Genomic DNA, 14,814 nt, shown 5'->3' with positions numbered 1-14,814 from the left:
TCCTGAAACTCCCAAGGCACAGTCTCCTACCAGACCCTGGTACTCCTGCAGTCAGCACCTGTGCTGGTGGTCTGCCCAAATGCTCCAAAGCCTTGCCTCACCCTGCTCTCTCTGATACTGTGTCACAGACAGTGCCTTCCCTCTCTGGTACAATCATTTCATTCAGCCTTGCTTCTGCTGTCAACTCTGGGCTTTAGCTATGGCGAAAGGCACTGTGAGGGTTCGCACTCTGTGTGGGGCAGTTCGGGAAGCGCCCCTCACTCCACGCTAAGAAAGAGTTGGGGGGCACAGAGCTCAACATCAGCTGTGGAGCACTGGAGCATGTGCGAAGAAAGAATAAGCAGCTTGTTTTCTCATACGTTCCCTGTGGCAGGAGTAACCACCAAGTCCCGCTGCAGTTTACCACACCAGCTACATGACAACTCTGTGAACAACCAAGATCACTTCCCTCCCTGATGTCAGTGGTCCTGCAGTTCAGGGCACAAAGGCAGGAAGACACAATGGCTGCATCCTGGAGGGTTTCTAACTTCGCTTCCTCTGGTACGCAAGGGACACAGAGGGACTTGCTTAAAGCCCTCACTTCGGTGTCACCGGCAACAGGTCATGCAAACTGCCAAGCAGTGGCTGTGCAGCTCTGCCAACATAGCAGAGTAGTTCAGAAAGGGACCTGGGGGGCAGAAAGAGATGGTCTGCGCGCCAAGGTGAAGAGTTGCAGCTCCTTGGACATCTGTCTCACACCACACACATCTTGGAGCCATGGAAAACATTGCAGGGGTTTACTTAGAGACACAAACAGGTCTGGTGTTGAGGACGCAGGGATATATGTGACTTTGGGAAGGCTATATCACATATAAAGGACAGTCCCCTCCAGGTGACCATTTCAGTGGCACTCCTCTCCTCTGAATCACCCAATAAGCATAGGAGTGCACCACATGCCTTCAGCCATGCTATTACCAGGTTTCTCATCTCCATTTCCACCTCAAGCAGCTTGGCTGGGCATCCAGGGAGAGAAGCAACACAAGGAGACATCAAGATACAATGCAGCACAAACTTTAATGAGTCTGAAGAGTGAAACAAAGCAGTGCATGGTGGAAGGGACCCAGCCCAGGCTGCTACAGGGGCAGCTGACACACAGGCACCCCTTCACAGCAATGGGACACGTGTCTTCCTCCCACACACATGGGCAGAGGCTGATGAGCAGGGCACCTCTCAGCTGGATTCAGGATCAACCCAATACACAGGACAGCAGGAGACATCAGGCACTCATGGTGCAGAGAAGAAAGCAGGAGAAGAAGATGACATCAGCTGGCTGTGTTTCCAGACAGCACAGGCTGGCACCTTGCTTGCCCCCCTCCTTTGCAGGAGGGCACAAGAGTGCTCAGCCCCTCTGGAAACCCTGGCCAGCAGCTCCATCCTCAGTCTGGCACATGGCTTGGGGCTTCCTGGTTGATGCACTCACTCGATGTCCAGACAGGCTTTAGCAGGGCAGGCACCTTCTGCCATAGTAGCGGCCACCAAGGCCAGAGAGGTTAAAGCCCCCGGAGTTGATGGGCACTCCCTCCTCGCTCAGGATGCTGCCAACAGCAGCGGAGGTGGTGGATCCCACAGCGGTGTTCTGAGGGAAGGAGCTGAGGATGGGTCCGGGCAGGGTCACCACCACGGGAGACGGCTGGATCACCACACGGGAGTCCTGGCACTGCCTGACACAGGGCTCGTTGCAGCTGTTGGCAAGCGGGGTTGGGCCACAGGGACGGCACAGATCGTAGCAGGACATGGCTGTGGGAAGGAGGTGTACCTGGGAGAGAGGGCACAGAAAGCACAGGCAGCATGTGAGGTGCAGCCTCACCGCCTGCTCGGCAAGAGAAAAGGCACAGACTAGACAGCAGGGACAGGCCGCAGAGGGAGGATGGCACATTCAAGAGCCCTGATCCCCAAGTATTCCTTGCAAAGAAAGACCAAGACCTTCTCCCACCTCCCATGGTAGTGGCAAGCAGCCGAGAGTCACCTTTGTAATCAAAGCATAAGCACCTCGGAAGAGCTCTGTAGAGGCCAGGAGACAAAGAGGAGAAGAAAAGACAGAGAAGAGCAAGGCAAAGACGATTGTAACTCACCTTGTTGACCAAGAAGGAGAAGGCAAGAGAAGTGAATGAGGGAGCCTTCAGTTGGACTGGCTTTTATACTGGTCCACACCACTTCAGGCCCTGAGGTACCCTTTGTGCAAGTAATGTTTTGACCAACAAGCTCATTTTGCATGCAAAGCATCACAATTAAAGAGATGGGGACACTGCCCATGTTCCCTGCAACGCTGCCTTTGCATTTCCCTGTTCATGACATGCCCATTCAGCCACACAGGCTCCTTTCAAGTGACAGGATTAGAGGCTAAAGTATTTCCAGGGGAAATGACACGTCAGCATAGCCAGATGATGCAGCCAGTGATGAGGACTGTTCTGCCTCACCAAGTGATGCCAGCCTCTTGCCCTCCAGCGCCTCACTTTAATGTATTTCGTGATGAATGGACCAGCTCTCCTCATAAGCCTCAGGCTTCTGCCTAGAGATCCACATGCAAGGGTTGGCATCATCAGTCGCCCTCTCCCATGCTGTGCTCACTCACACAGTGTTAGGCATTGCCTTTTGAGACAGGACACATCTGCTCTTGGCTTTTAGATGCTCTCTTGGAAATGGAGCTTTGCTCTCAGCACAAGGTTGCCTGGCTCTTTTGCCATCTTCCTTCTCTCCTTCATCCCTCCCTGCCTTAAGCAGCAGACTACCAGACGTTAAGAATGAAGCCTGTTCCTCACCCAACACTCTTGCCTGGACACCTCTCTCAAAGTTTGAGGCACTCCAGTGACCAAGGCATGTGCAGGCCAAGCAATACACGTTCCTGCTTCCTGCCTGTGTCTTTGCCACAACTTCTGCTTTGGCCATCCAGACTCCTGGCACACCAGGCAGGACCAAATACTTGGCAGAACTCCCACAGGACAACCAGCCCTGCTCAGCAGCAAGCACAGTCCTCCAGCCTTTGCAAGGACAGTCGGAGGACCACAGCACAAGAGGTGTCTCCTACTCTACCTGAAGCACCACCAGAGCAGCAGGAGCAAAGCATTGCATCTGGAGGACAAGGGCATGCGAAGGAGGGACTGAGAACAGAGCTGGCATGCTACCACTCCCTTGGTCTCCCCAGCTTAAAGCCTGATGGATGGACAAATGCATCTCTGCTTGGGACCTCTCCAGGAACAGCCAACATAGCAGCTCAGTGGGGTTTCTGGACAATTTGCTGCACATCAGCTCCAGAGACACTTCCCTCCAGGGCACAGTGACACACACAGAAGGACTTCGCAACACTTGATGCTTCTGACCACAAGGCTACTCCGCTGGGAGATAAGATGCCTTTCTTTTGCTGCCTTCTAGGCCTCTATAGAGATGCCAGATGCATTACCAATAGTACCCACCACTTGCAGATGAGGGAGGATGAGCCCTTTGTGTCCATCACCCTCCCCTCCTCATTTTACACACCCATGCTCATCCCAGCCCTATTGCGACAAGATCTAGAACGGGGGGGCTCACATCTCCCTTTACACAGTTGCCCTGGCCACCACATCTCCCTTTAACTCCTTGCACAGTGCTTGGAGAAGAGAAGGGCAAGGACACTTTGTGAGTGGTGACATGCCATCAGAACCTTGGCCAGGTGGTTGTCAGCCTGTACAGAAATGTCTTCCAGCAGGCTAATGGCTTGCCTCATCAGCTGGAAGCCAGGATACAACCTCACTTGTTACTGACATGGCCCTTACGGGAGCTCCTGGCAAACTTTTCCATAATCACACAACAACACACACAACACCACCAGCACGTATGCCTGCCCATGACCGTGGCCCTTGAGAGTACTCAGATCCTCCAACCATCAGGCAGGTCCATCACTGGCCCTTACCCACCCACCCTTTTCCACTCCACATCATCTCCTTTCCCCCTCCAGCAGCTTGGCTGGGCATCCCAGGAGAGAAGCAACACAAGGAGACATCAAGATGCAATGCAGCACAAACTTTAATGAGTCTGAAGAGTGAAACAAAGCAGTGCATGGTGGAAGGGACCCAGCCCAGGCTGCTACAGGGGCAGCTGACAGTCAGGCACCCCTTCACAGCAATGGGACATGCATCTTCCTTCCACACACATGGGCAGAGACTGATGAGCAGGGCCCCTCTCAGCTGGCTTCAGGATCAACCCAATACACAGGACAGCAGGAGACAACAGGCATTCATGGTGCAGAGAAGAAAGCAGAAGATGACATCAGCTGGCCGTGTTTCCAGACAGCACAGGCTGGCACCTTGCTTGCCCCTCTCCTTTGCAGGAGGGCACAAGGGTGCTCAACCCCTCTGGAAACCCTGGCCAGCAGCTCCATCCTCAGTCCGGTACATGGCTTGGGGCTTCCTGGTCGATGCACTCACTCGATGTCCAGACAGGCTTTAGCAGGGCAGGCACCTTCTGCCGTAGTAGCGGCCACCAAGGCCAGAGAGGTTAAAGCCCCCGGAGTTGATGGGCACTCCCTCAGCACTCAGGATGCTGCCAACAGCAGCAGAGGTGGTGGATCCCACAGCGGTGTTCTGAGGGAAGGAGCTGAGGATGGGTCCGGGCAGGGTCACCACCACGGGAGATGGTTCAATAATCACACGGGAGTCCTGGCACTGCCTGAAGCAGGGCTCATTGCAGCTGTTGGCAAGCGGGGTTGGGCCACAGGGACGGCACAGATCGTAGCAGGACATGGCTGTGGGAAGGAGGTGTACCTGGGAGAGAGGGCACAGAAAGCACAGGCAGTAGGTGAGGAGCAGCCTCACCGCCTGCTCAGCAAGAGAAAAGGCACAGGCTAGGGAGCAGGGATAGGCGGCAGAGGGAGGAAGGGAGATTATAGAGCCCTGATCCCCAGGTTTTCCCTGCACAGAAAGACCAAGATCTTCTCCCACCTCCCACCGTGGTGGCAAGGAACAGAAGCTACACTGAGGGTAGAAGAGAAAGAGAAGAACAGAAAAGAGAAACAGATGATGGCACTTGCCACTCACCTTGTAGACCAAGGAGGAGAAGGCAAGAGAAGCTGATGCGGGAGCCTGCAGTTCATCTGGCTTTTATACTGGTCTAGACAGCCCCAGGCCCAGGGAGAACCTTTGCACACAGAATGTGTTTACCAACAAGCTCATCCTGCATGCAAAGCATCACAATTAAAGAAATCAGGGCATTGCTTATGCTCCTGCAATGCTACCTTTACATTTCCCTGTTTATGACATGCCCATTCAGCCACACAAGCTCCTTTCAAGTGACAGGATTAGAAGCAATAATATTTCCAGGAGAATTTAGAACAAAAATCAGGCAGATATTTCAGCTGGCTGGGTGGAGTGGTGTCATATTTTCAGGTGAAGTCAGCATCTTCAGTTCCTGAGGCATGCTTTTAGCCCAGTTGTAGCAAATGCAGCTTTTTTCATTACAAACCTAGGAATACAGGGCAGACACTCTTTACCTGCGGGTTGGCCAATTCCATTGCTCTCTGTGCCTCCAAGGCCATTTAAGCATTCTTAGGCACCATTTTTTCATCAGGGAGGCTATGCTGTTGAATTTTTCAAACTGTTTTGGTATCTTGCATTGCCCTTCAAACCAACTAACCTGTTTGTTTTGCCTTCTCACCTCTTTCACCATTGCCTCGAGCATCCCAACAACCAGAATAAGAATGTTGCAGAAAGAATGACATTGCCTTCTCACAAGTAAACAGTAAACAGCTGCTGCTGTTCTCTTGCAGAAACCACTCCCTAACAAGAACTTCTTCGGGCTTCTAAAGTCTACTTTCTTCCATTCCCCATTGGTCTGTGCCTCAGCTCCTGCTTTGGACCTATATACTGACAGGACAGCACAAGTCGCTGCTCAACAAGATTTCCATGCAACACACAACTCTCCCCAGCAGCAAGGCAGGGCTGGCAGTGCCAGCAAGCACAGCCTGGGGAGCAGCAGGTGTCAGGATCTCCCCAGAGATGCATGCCAAGGCAAGGACTCCATGCTCTGCACTGCATTTCCTGGGGCAGGAGAGGAGCTGAATGTCCCCAGGAGGAATGACAGCCCTGCTTGGGGAACCACCTGTACTCCCAGCTACTCCAGCTGGGCCCTCATTGCAAAGGGTGGACAAAACATCTTCCCGAGTTAGGCTGCTACTCCACCAGGGACAAGCAACTCTCTAATCACAGAGGCCCAGGCCAAATTCCTCATGTAAGATGATGAAGAGAGCTTAGAAGAAGCACTCTGCTAACCTCATGAGGACAGCAAAGGTCCATCCAAACAGAAACCTTCTCTGGGATCACCAAGAGCCACCTGCACCCCACAGGCTGCCACCCAGCACATGAGCATGATTACAAGGCCAGGAGGGCAGCAGACTCACCAGCAGTGACCCCATTGCATGGTACCTGAGCAAGGAAAATGCCGAGACAGCAGATGCTGCAGCCCAGAGTGCAGCTCAGTCATTACGCTCATGGGGATGAAGCAGGACGGACATCAAGCAGGGCAGTCAGTCCACAGGGCAGGAACAGATCCCATGGTGGTGCCCTGGGGCAACAGAGCTCACTGATTCCTGACCAGAGCCAGAAGGACCAGACAGACCCAAGCAGAGCCTGGGAAATCAGCACACAAATTAAGGCCACAGATCAAGGGGCCCCATCACCAGTCAGGAGCAAACCTGCAAAAGAACAGGAAGCTTACACTCCTGCCACAGGACTGAAACCTGGGCTGAGGGCTCAGGAAAGAGCTTAAATAGAGCCCTGGGTCAAAGGGAAGAGGGAAGAGTGAGAGACCCCAGGTGAGGCTGCTCAAGGCCATTGGGTCTGTTGTTACATATCTCTGCCATGCAAGCAGAGGAAATCTCCTGTGCACCTGGCACAGAGGACACCATCTCCATCTAGAACAACACAGAGGAGGAAGAAACTGTTCCATCATGCAGAGGAGCTTAATTTCACTTTATGTGTGTAAAAATCTATCTTTTGTTGTAAGAGTCCTTTCAGTCACATCCCTGCTCCAGAAACTCCAAAGGCAGAGTCTCCTACCGGGCCCTGGTACTCCTACAGTCAGCACCTATGGCAATGGTCTGCCCAAATGCTCCACTGTGCCCCCGCAACCCTCAAGCAAATTCCTCATTTGGGAGGAAGAAAGGAGCACTTAGATTCACAGGAGGCATTTATCTAAGCAAATATGCATGCAGAAGTAATCCCCTTGTTGTCTGCAACACAGTAGTCCTGCAGATAGTGGAAGGGTTTCTACCAAACATGAAAGAGTTTTCATCACCCTCAAACCATGCTGCACCCTAGTTTTCTGTCCATGGCAAAGAAGCCATTTCCTACTATCTTGCCATCCTCCGTGACTCAGCCCCCCATACTGAGGGTCTATGTAAAGGCTCAAGCAACCTGCTTCCTCAGAGCACGTACTGAATATGTTGCCTTTCTTCCGTGTTTCAATCATGACCTTGCTGCTGCTAATGGCTCAACAGGGCTTACCATCATGAATGGGTGTGCATTCCACAGGGTCCCCCAGCACATTAAAGTGCAGGATTATTTTCAAGGATGGCATTCTTTCAGAAAGGACTAGAAGGCAATCATCTGGTGCAAGCACATACTTTTAACCTCCGGATAGTGCACAAGTAGTCTTTCACTCTGTCAGAAGGAGGACTGCAGGATCAGGTACAAAGAATTCCCCATGGAGAAACAGACAACATAAGTGATGGAAAGAGCACAATATCAAAAAAATAGAACTCGTATTTACTCATAAACAGCTGCCCTGGCTGTGGCATATCCCTTCAACTCCTTTGCGACTCCCTCCAGTTCCAAAGTTTGCAAGCAGTGCTTGGGGAAGAGAAGGGCAAGGACACTTTGGGAGTGGTGACATGCCATCAGAACCTTGGCCAGGTGGTTGTCAGCCTGTACAGAAATGTCTTCCAGCAGGCCAATGGCTTGCCTCATCAGCCGGAAGTCAGGATCCAACCTCACTTGTCACTGACATGGCCCTTACGAGAGCTTCTGGCAAACATTTCCATAATCACACAACAACACACACAACACCACCAACAATGTATGTCTTCCCATGACCATGGCCCTTGAGAGTACTCAGATCCTCCAGCCATCAGGCAGGTCCATCACTGGCCCTTACCCACCCAGCTTTTTCCACTTCACATCATCCCCTTTCCCCCTCCAGCAGCTTGGCTGGGCATCCCGGGAGAGAAGCAACACAAGGAGACATCAAGATACAATGCAGCACAAACTTTAATGAGTCTGAAGAGTGAAACAAAGCAGTGCATGGTGGAAGGGACCCAGCCCAGGCTGCTACAGGGGCAGCTGACACACAGGCACCCCTTCACAGCAATGGGACACGTGTCTTCCTCCCACACACATGGGCAGAGGCTGATGAGCAGGGCCCCTCTCAGCTGGATTCAGGATCAACCCAATACACAGGACAGCAGGAGACAACAGGCACTCATGGTGCAGAGAAGAAAGCAGGAGAAGAAGATGACATCAGCTGGCCGTGTTTCCAGACAGCACAGGCTGGCACCTTGCTTGCCTCCCTCCTTTGCAGGAGGGCACAAGGGTGCTCAACCCCTCTGGAAACCCTGGCCAGTAGCTCCGTCTTCAGTCTGGCACATGGCTTGGGGCTTCCTGGTCGATGCACTCACTCGATGTCCAGACAGGCTTTAGCAGGGCAGGCACCTTCTGCCGTAGTAGCGGCCACCAAGGCCAGAGAGGTTAAAGCCCCCAGAGTTGATGGGCACTCCCTCAGCACTCAGGATGCTGCCAACAGCAGCGGAGGTGGTGGATCCCACAGCGGTGTTCTGAGGGAAGGAGCTGAGGATGGGTCCGGGCAGGGTCACCACCACGGGAGATGGTTCAATAATCACACGGGAGTCCTGGCACTGCCTGAAGCAGGGCTCGTTGCAGCTGTTGGCAAGCGGAGTAGGGCCACAGGGACGGCACAGATCGTAGCAGGACATGGCTGTGGGATGGAGGTGTACCTGGGAGAGAGGGCACAGAAAGCACAAGCAGCACGTGAGAAGCAGCCTCACCGCCTGCTCGGCAAGTGAAGAGACACAGGCTAGGGAGTAGGGTCAGCCTTCACTGGGAAGAAGAGAGGTTTAGAAGCTCAATCCACATGGTTTCCCTGCAACGAAATCCCAAGACCTTCTCCCACCTCCTCCCCAGCATGGCAAGGACAGCAGAGATGCTGGGAGCAGTATCAAGGAGCAAGACTCTCAGCAAAAACTAAGGTGTGACACAGTCTCAGTTCAGGATGAAAGACAAGGAGAAAAAGGAAAAAGACAAGAAACATGCAATGGTAGTTGTAGCTCACCTTGTTGACCAAGGAGGAGAAGGCAAGAGAAGTGAATGAGGGAGCCTTCAGTTGGACTGGCTTTTATACTGGTCCACACCGCCCCAGGCGCAGAGGCACCCTTTGTGCATGTAATGTGTTGACCAACAAGCTCATCTTGCATGCAAAGCATCACAAGTAAAGAATAGGGACATTGCTTATGTTCCCTGCAACGCTGCCCTTTTATTTCCGTGTTCATGACATGCCCATTCAGCCACACAGGCTCCTTTCAAGTGACAGGATTAGATGCCATAATTTTTCCAGGAGAAATGACACGTCAGCATAGGCAAATGGTTCATCCAGTGACGAGGAGTGTCCCACCTCTCCAGGTGATGCCATCCCCTTGCCCTCCAGGGCCTCACTATAAGGACTCTCATAATGAATAAGGAATGTTTTCCTGAACCCTAAAATACAAAGCCAGACTTGAAAACCATTTTCTCTGACAAGAGTCACAATACCGATTGCATAACCTAACTCCATCTAAGTCAGCTGTAAGCTTCCCAGTCACCTTGGATACCTTGTAAGATTTTAGGCTCAGCAATTTAACAACAAGAGAAATCCATATGCTGTTTGCCTCTCCTTACCTTTACTGGAGAGCCTTCAGCAGCCTCCAATCAACAGAAGAAGGATGTCTGAGAAGCAGAGACACTCGTCTCCAACACATACCAATTCTTCTCCCCACCCCTCCAGCTCCAAAGGTCAGTGTTGGGACTGCTCGACTGTTCCTTCTTCATCCCCTAGGCTACCAAATACTTCTTCTTTGATCGTGCACACTAACTCTATAACAGGCACCGCATAAAGCTTGGAAAGCTTTCCATGAGACATCAAAACTCCTCACAAATATACACGATCTGAGAAAGTTGCCAACAACTCGCTGGAGGCAAATAGACAGGAGGATCCCTGTATCCTTTTCCCAAGCATCTCACCACACTAAGACATGCAGTTTCCCACTGGCCCGTGCTAGTCCCATGTGTAGCACCCGTTGCGAAGGTCTGCCCAAAGGCTCCAATGCCCTGCTATGTCCTGCTCCCTCTGATCACATGCCATAGATGTTGCCTTCTGTCCCTGGTACGATCTTTTCACCAAGCCTTACTTCTGCTGTCAGCTGAGCAAAGCTGATGACTGTTGATGGAGCGTGCATTTCCTGAGAGCCTTTCTGCATAGCAGCACACAGGGAGGTTGCTGACAGCAGCTGTCTTCAAGAGGAGACAGGTCTTTAGCTATGGGGAAAGGCAACATAGGGGTTCTGATTTTATATGGGGCAGCACAGGATCCGCCTCTCACTCCATCTGAAGCAGGTTTGGGGGGGTACAGGGTAGAAGATCACCCAAGGAGACCTTCAGCATGTGGGAATCAGGGGTAGGCAACTTGTTCTCTCCTACATACCAGCTACATGATAACTTCATGCGCAGGCAAGGTAGCTTTGCTCTCTGATGTCGGTGGTCTTGCGGTTCAGGGCACAAAGGCAGGAAGACACAATGGCTGCATCCTGGAGGGTTTCTTACTTCACTTCCTCTGGTACGCAAAGGACACAGAGGGACTTGCTTAAAGCCCTCACTTCGGTGTCACCGGCAACAGGTCATGCAAACTGCCAAGCAGTGGCTGTGCAGCTCTGCCAACATAGCTGAGTAGTTCAGAAAGGGGCCTGGGGGGCAGAAAGAGATGGTCTGCGCGCCAAGGTGAAGAGTTGCAGCTCCTTGGACATCTGTCTCACACCACACACATCTTGGAGCCATGGAAGCCATTGCAGGTGTTTACTGAGAGACACAAACTACTCTGCTGTTTAGGACGCAGGGATGTATGTGACTTTGGGAAGGCTATATCACATACAAAGGACAGTCCCCTCCAGGTGACCATTTCAGTGGCACTCCTCTCCTCTGAATCACCCCATAAACATAGGAGTCCACAACATGCCCTCAGCCATGTTATTACCAGGTTTCTCATCACCTTTTCCCTTCGAGCAGCTTGGCTGGGCATCTCAGGAGAGAAGCAACACAAGGAGACATCAAGATACAATGCAGCACAAACTTTAATGAGTCTGAAGAGTGAAACAAAGCAGTGCATGGTGGAAGGGACCCAGCCCAGGCTGCTACAGGGGCAGCTGACAGTCAGGCACCCCTTTCCAGCAATGGGACACATGTCTTCCTCCCACACACATGGGCAGAGGATGATGAGCAGGGCCCCTCTCAGCTGGATTCAGGATCAACCCAATACACAGGACAGAAGGAGACAACAGGCACTCATGGTGCAGAGAAGAAAGCAGGAGAAGAAGATGACATCAGCTGGCCGTGTTTCCAGACAGCACAGGCTGGCACCTTGCTTGCCTCCCTCCTTTGCAGGAGGGCACAAGGGTGCTCAGCCCCTCTGGAAACCCTGGCCAGCAGCTCCATCCTCAGTCTGGCACATGGCTGGGGGCTTCCTGGTCAATGCACTCACTCGATGTCCAGACAGGCTTTAGCAGGGCAGGCACCTTCTGCCATAGTAGCGGCCACCAAGGCCAGAGAGGTTAAAGCCCCCGGAGTTGATGGGCACTCCCTCAGCACTCAGGATGCTGCCAACAGCAGCGGAGGTGGTGGATCCCACAGCGGTGTTCTGAGGGAAGGAGCTGAGGATGGGTCCGGGCAGGGTCACCACCACGGGAGATGGTTCAATAATCACACGGGAGTCCTGGCACTGCCTGAAGCAGGGCTCGTTGCAGCTGTTGGCAAGCGGGGTTGGGCCACAGGGACGGCACAGATCGTAGCAGGACATGGCTGTGGGATGGAGGTGTACCTGGGAGAGAGGGCACAGAAAGCACAGGCAGTATGTGAGGAGCAGCCTCACCGCCTGCTCGGCAAGAGAAAAGGCACAGGCTAGGGAGCAGGGATAGGCGGCAGAGGGAGGAAGGGAGATTATAGAGCCCTGATCCCCAGGTTTTCCCTGCACAGAAAGACCAAGATCTTCTCCCACCTCCCACCGTGGTGGCAAGGAACAGAAGCTACACTGAGGGTAGAAGAGAAAGAGAAGAACAGAAAAGAGAAACAGATGATGGCATTTGCCACTCACCTTGTAGACCAAGGAGGAGAAGGCAAGAGAAGCTGATGCAGGAGCCTGCAGTTCATATGGCTTTTATACTGGTCTAGACAGCCCCAGGCCCAGGGAGAACCTTTGCACACAGAATTTGTTTACCAACAAGCTCATCCTGCATGCAAAGCATCACAATTAAAGAAATCAGGGCATTGCTTATGCTCCTGCAATGCTACCTTTGCATTTCCCTGTTTATGACATGCCCATTCAGCCACACAAGCTCCTTTCTAGTGACAGGATTAGAAGCAATAATATTTCCAGGAGAATTTAGAACAAAAATCAGGCAGATATTTCAGCTGACTGGGTGGAGTGGTGTCATTTTCAGGTGATGTCAGCATCTTCAGTTCCTGAGGCATGCTTTTAGCCCAGTTGTAGCAAATGCAGCTTTTTTCATTACAAACCTAGGAATACAGGGCAGACACTCTTTACCTGCGGGTTGGCCAATTCCATTGCTCTCTGTGCCTCCAAGGCCATTTAAGCATTCTTAGGCACCATTTTTTCATCAGGGAGGCTATGCTGTTGAATTTTTCAAACTGTTTTGGTATCTTGCATTGCCCTTCAAACCAACTAACCTGTTTGTTTTGCCTTCTCACCTCTTTCACCATTGCCTCGAGCATCCCAACAACCAGAATAAGAATGTTGCAGAAAGAATGACATTGCCTTCTCACAAGTAAACAGTAAACAGCTGCTGCTGTTCTCTTGCAGAAACCACTCCCTAACAAGAACTTCTTCGGGCTTCTAAAGTCTACTTTCTTCCATTCCCCATTGGTCTGTGCCTCAGCTTCTGCTTTGGACCTACATACTGACAGGACAGCACAAGTCGCGGCTCAACAAGATTTCCATGCAACACACAACTCTCCCCAGCAGCAAGGCAGGGCTGGCAGTGCCAGCAAGCACAGCCTGGGGAGCAGCAGGTGTCAGGATCTCCCCAGAGATGCATGCCAAGGCAAGGACTCCATGCTCTGCACTGTATTTCCTGGGGCAGGAGAGGAGCTGAATGTCCCCAGGAGGAATGACAGCCCTGCTTGAGGCACAACCTGCATTCCCGGCCACCCCAGCTGGGCCCTCATTGCAAAGGGTGGACATAACACCTTCCCCAGTTAGGCTGCTACTCCACCAGGGACAAGCAACTCTCTAATCACAGAGGCCCAGGCCAAATTCCTCATGTAAGATGATGAAGAGAGCTTAGAAGACGCACTCTGTTAACCTCATGAGGACAGCAAAGGTCCATCCAAACAGAAACCTTCTCTGGGATCACCAAGAGCCACCTGCACCCCACAGGCTGCCACCCAGCACATGAGCATGATTACAAGGCCAGGAGGGCAGCAGACTCACCAGCAGTGACCCCATTGCATGGTACCTGAGCAAGGAAAATGCCGAGACAGCAAATGCTGCAGCCCAGAGTGCAGCTCAGTCATTACGCTCATGGGGATGAAGCAGGACGGACATCAAGCAGGGCAGTCAGTCCACAAGGCAGGAACAGATCCCATGGTGGTGCCCTGAGGCAACAGAGCTCACTGATTCCTGACCAGAGCCAGAAAGACCAGACAGACCCAAGCAGAGCCTGGGAATTCAGCACACAAATTAAGGCCACAGACCAAGGGGCCCCATCACCAGTCAGGAGCAAACCTGCAAAAGAACAGGAAGCTTACACTCCTGCCACAGGACTAAAACATGGGCTGAGGGCTCAGGAAAGAGCTTAAATAGAGCCCTGGGTCAAAGGGAAGAGGGAAGAGTGAGAGACCCCAGGTGAGGCTGCTCAGGGCCATTGGGTCTGTTGTTACATATCTCTGCCATGCAAGCAGAGGAAATCTCCTGTGCACCTGGCACAGAGGACACCACCTCCATCTAGAACAACACAGAGGAGGAAGAAACTGTTCCATCATGCAGAGGAGCTTAATTTCACTTTATGTGTGTAAAAATCTATCTTTTGTTGTAAGAGTCCTTTCAGTCACATCCCTGCTCCAGAAACTCCAAAGGCAGAGTCTCCTACCGGGCCCTGGTACTCCTACAGTCAGCACCTATGGCAATGGTCTGCCCAAATGCTCCACTGTGCCCCCGCAAACCCTCAAGCAAATTCCTCCTTTGGGAGGAAGAAAGGAGCACTTAGATTCACAGGAGGCATTTATCTAAGCAAATATGCATGCAGAAGAAATCCCCTTGTTGTCTGCAACACAGTAGTCCTGCAGATAGTGGAAGGGTTTCTACCAAACATGAAAGAGTTTTCATCACCCTCAAACCATGCTGCACCCTAGTTTTCTGTCCATGGCAAAGAAGCCATTTCCTACTATCTTGCCATCCTCCGTGACTCAGCCCCCCATACTGAGGGTCTATGTAAAGGCTCAAGCAACTTGCTTCCTCAGAGCACGTACTGAATAT

At 52.2% G+C, this 14,814-nt stretch overlaps 2 protein-coding genes and 2 pseudogenes across 2 annotated transcripts; all 4 read right to left on the bottom strand.

Annotated features, from left to right (window-relative positions):
- Positions 1-1,477: 1,477 nt before the first annotated feature.
- On the bottom strand, positions 1,478-2,262 carry LOC142364985 (feather beta keratin-like). Its single transcript, XM_075445305.1, has 2 exons — positions 2,102-2,262; positions 1,478-1,784 (listed from the first exon to the last, which is right to left on the bottom strand). The coding sequence occupies exons 1-2, from the start codon at positions 2,260-2,262 to the stop codon at positions 1,478-1,480; spliced, it is 468 nt and encodes a 155-aa protein (XP_075301420.1).
- A 2,195-nt stretch (positions 2,263-4,457) lies between these two features.
- On the bottom strand, positions 4,458-5,199 carry LOC142364877 (feather beta keratin-like; annotated as a pseudogene).
- Positions 5,200-8,698: 3,499 nt separating this feature from the next.
- Positions 8,699-9,502, bottom strand: LOC142364995 (feather beta keratin-like). The gene is made up of 2 exons (XM_075445328.1): positions 9,329-9,502; positions 8,699-9,016 (listed from the first exon to the last, which is right to left on the bottom strand). The coding sequence occupies exons 1-2, from the start codon at positions 9,500-9,502 to the stop codon at positions 8,699-8,701; spliced, it is 492 nt and encodes a 163-aa protein (XP_075301443.1).
- A 2,321-nt stretch (positions 9,503-11,823) lies between these two features.
- Positions 11,824-12,565, bottom strand: LOC142364996 (feather beta keratin-like; annotated as a pseudogene).
- Between the last annotated feature and the right edge of the window lie 2,249 nt (positions 12,566-14,814).

Source organism: Opisthocomus hoazin, chromosome 30 (genome assembly GCF_030867145.1).
Source record: "Opisthocomus hoazin isolate bOpiHoa1 chromosome 30, bOpiHoa1.hap1, whole genome shotgun sequence".
In the NCBI taxonomy this organism is placed as follows: domain Eukaryota; kingdom Metazoa; phylum Chordata; class Aves; order Opisthocomiformes; family Opisthocomidae; genus Opisthocomus; species Opisthocomus hoazin.
The sequence above is the reverse complement of the archived record's forward strand: the minus strand, read 5'-3'. Positions and strand labels throughout refer to the sequence as shown.

What these genes read in the sequence shown, in the direction of transcription:
- LOC142364985 (XM_075445305.1), bottom strand. Translation starts at nt 2,262, where the DNA reads ATGCTTTGCATGCAAAATGAGCTTGTTGGTCAAAACATTACTTGCACA. An exon ending in GGTCAACAAGGTGAGTTACA is followed by an intron (nt 1,785 to 2,101) that starts ATCGTCTTTGCC and finishes GGTACACCTCCT; the next exon opens with TCCCACAGCCATGTCCTGCT.
- LOC142364995 (XM_075445328.1), bottom strand. Translation starts at nt 9,502, where the DNA reads ATGCTTTGCATGCAAGATGAGCTTGTTGGTCAACACATTACATGCACA. An exon ending in AGCTACAACTACCATTGCAT is followed by an intron (nt 9,017 to 9,328) that starts GTTTCTTGTCTT and finishes CCTCTCTCCCAG; the next exon opens with GTACACCTCCATCCCACAGC.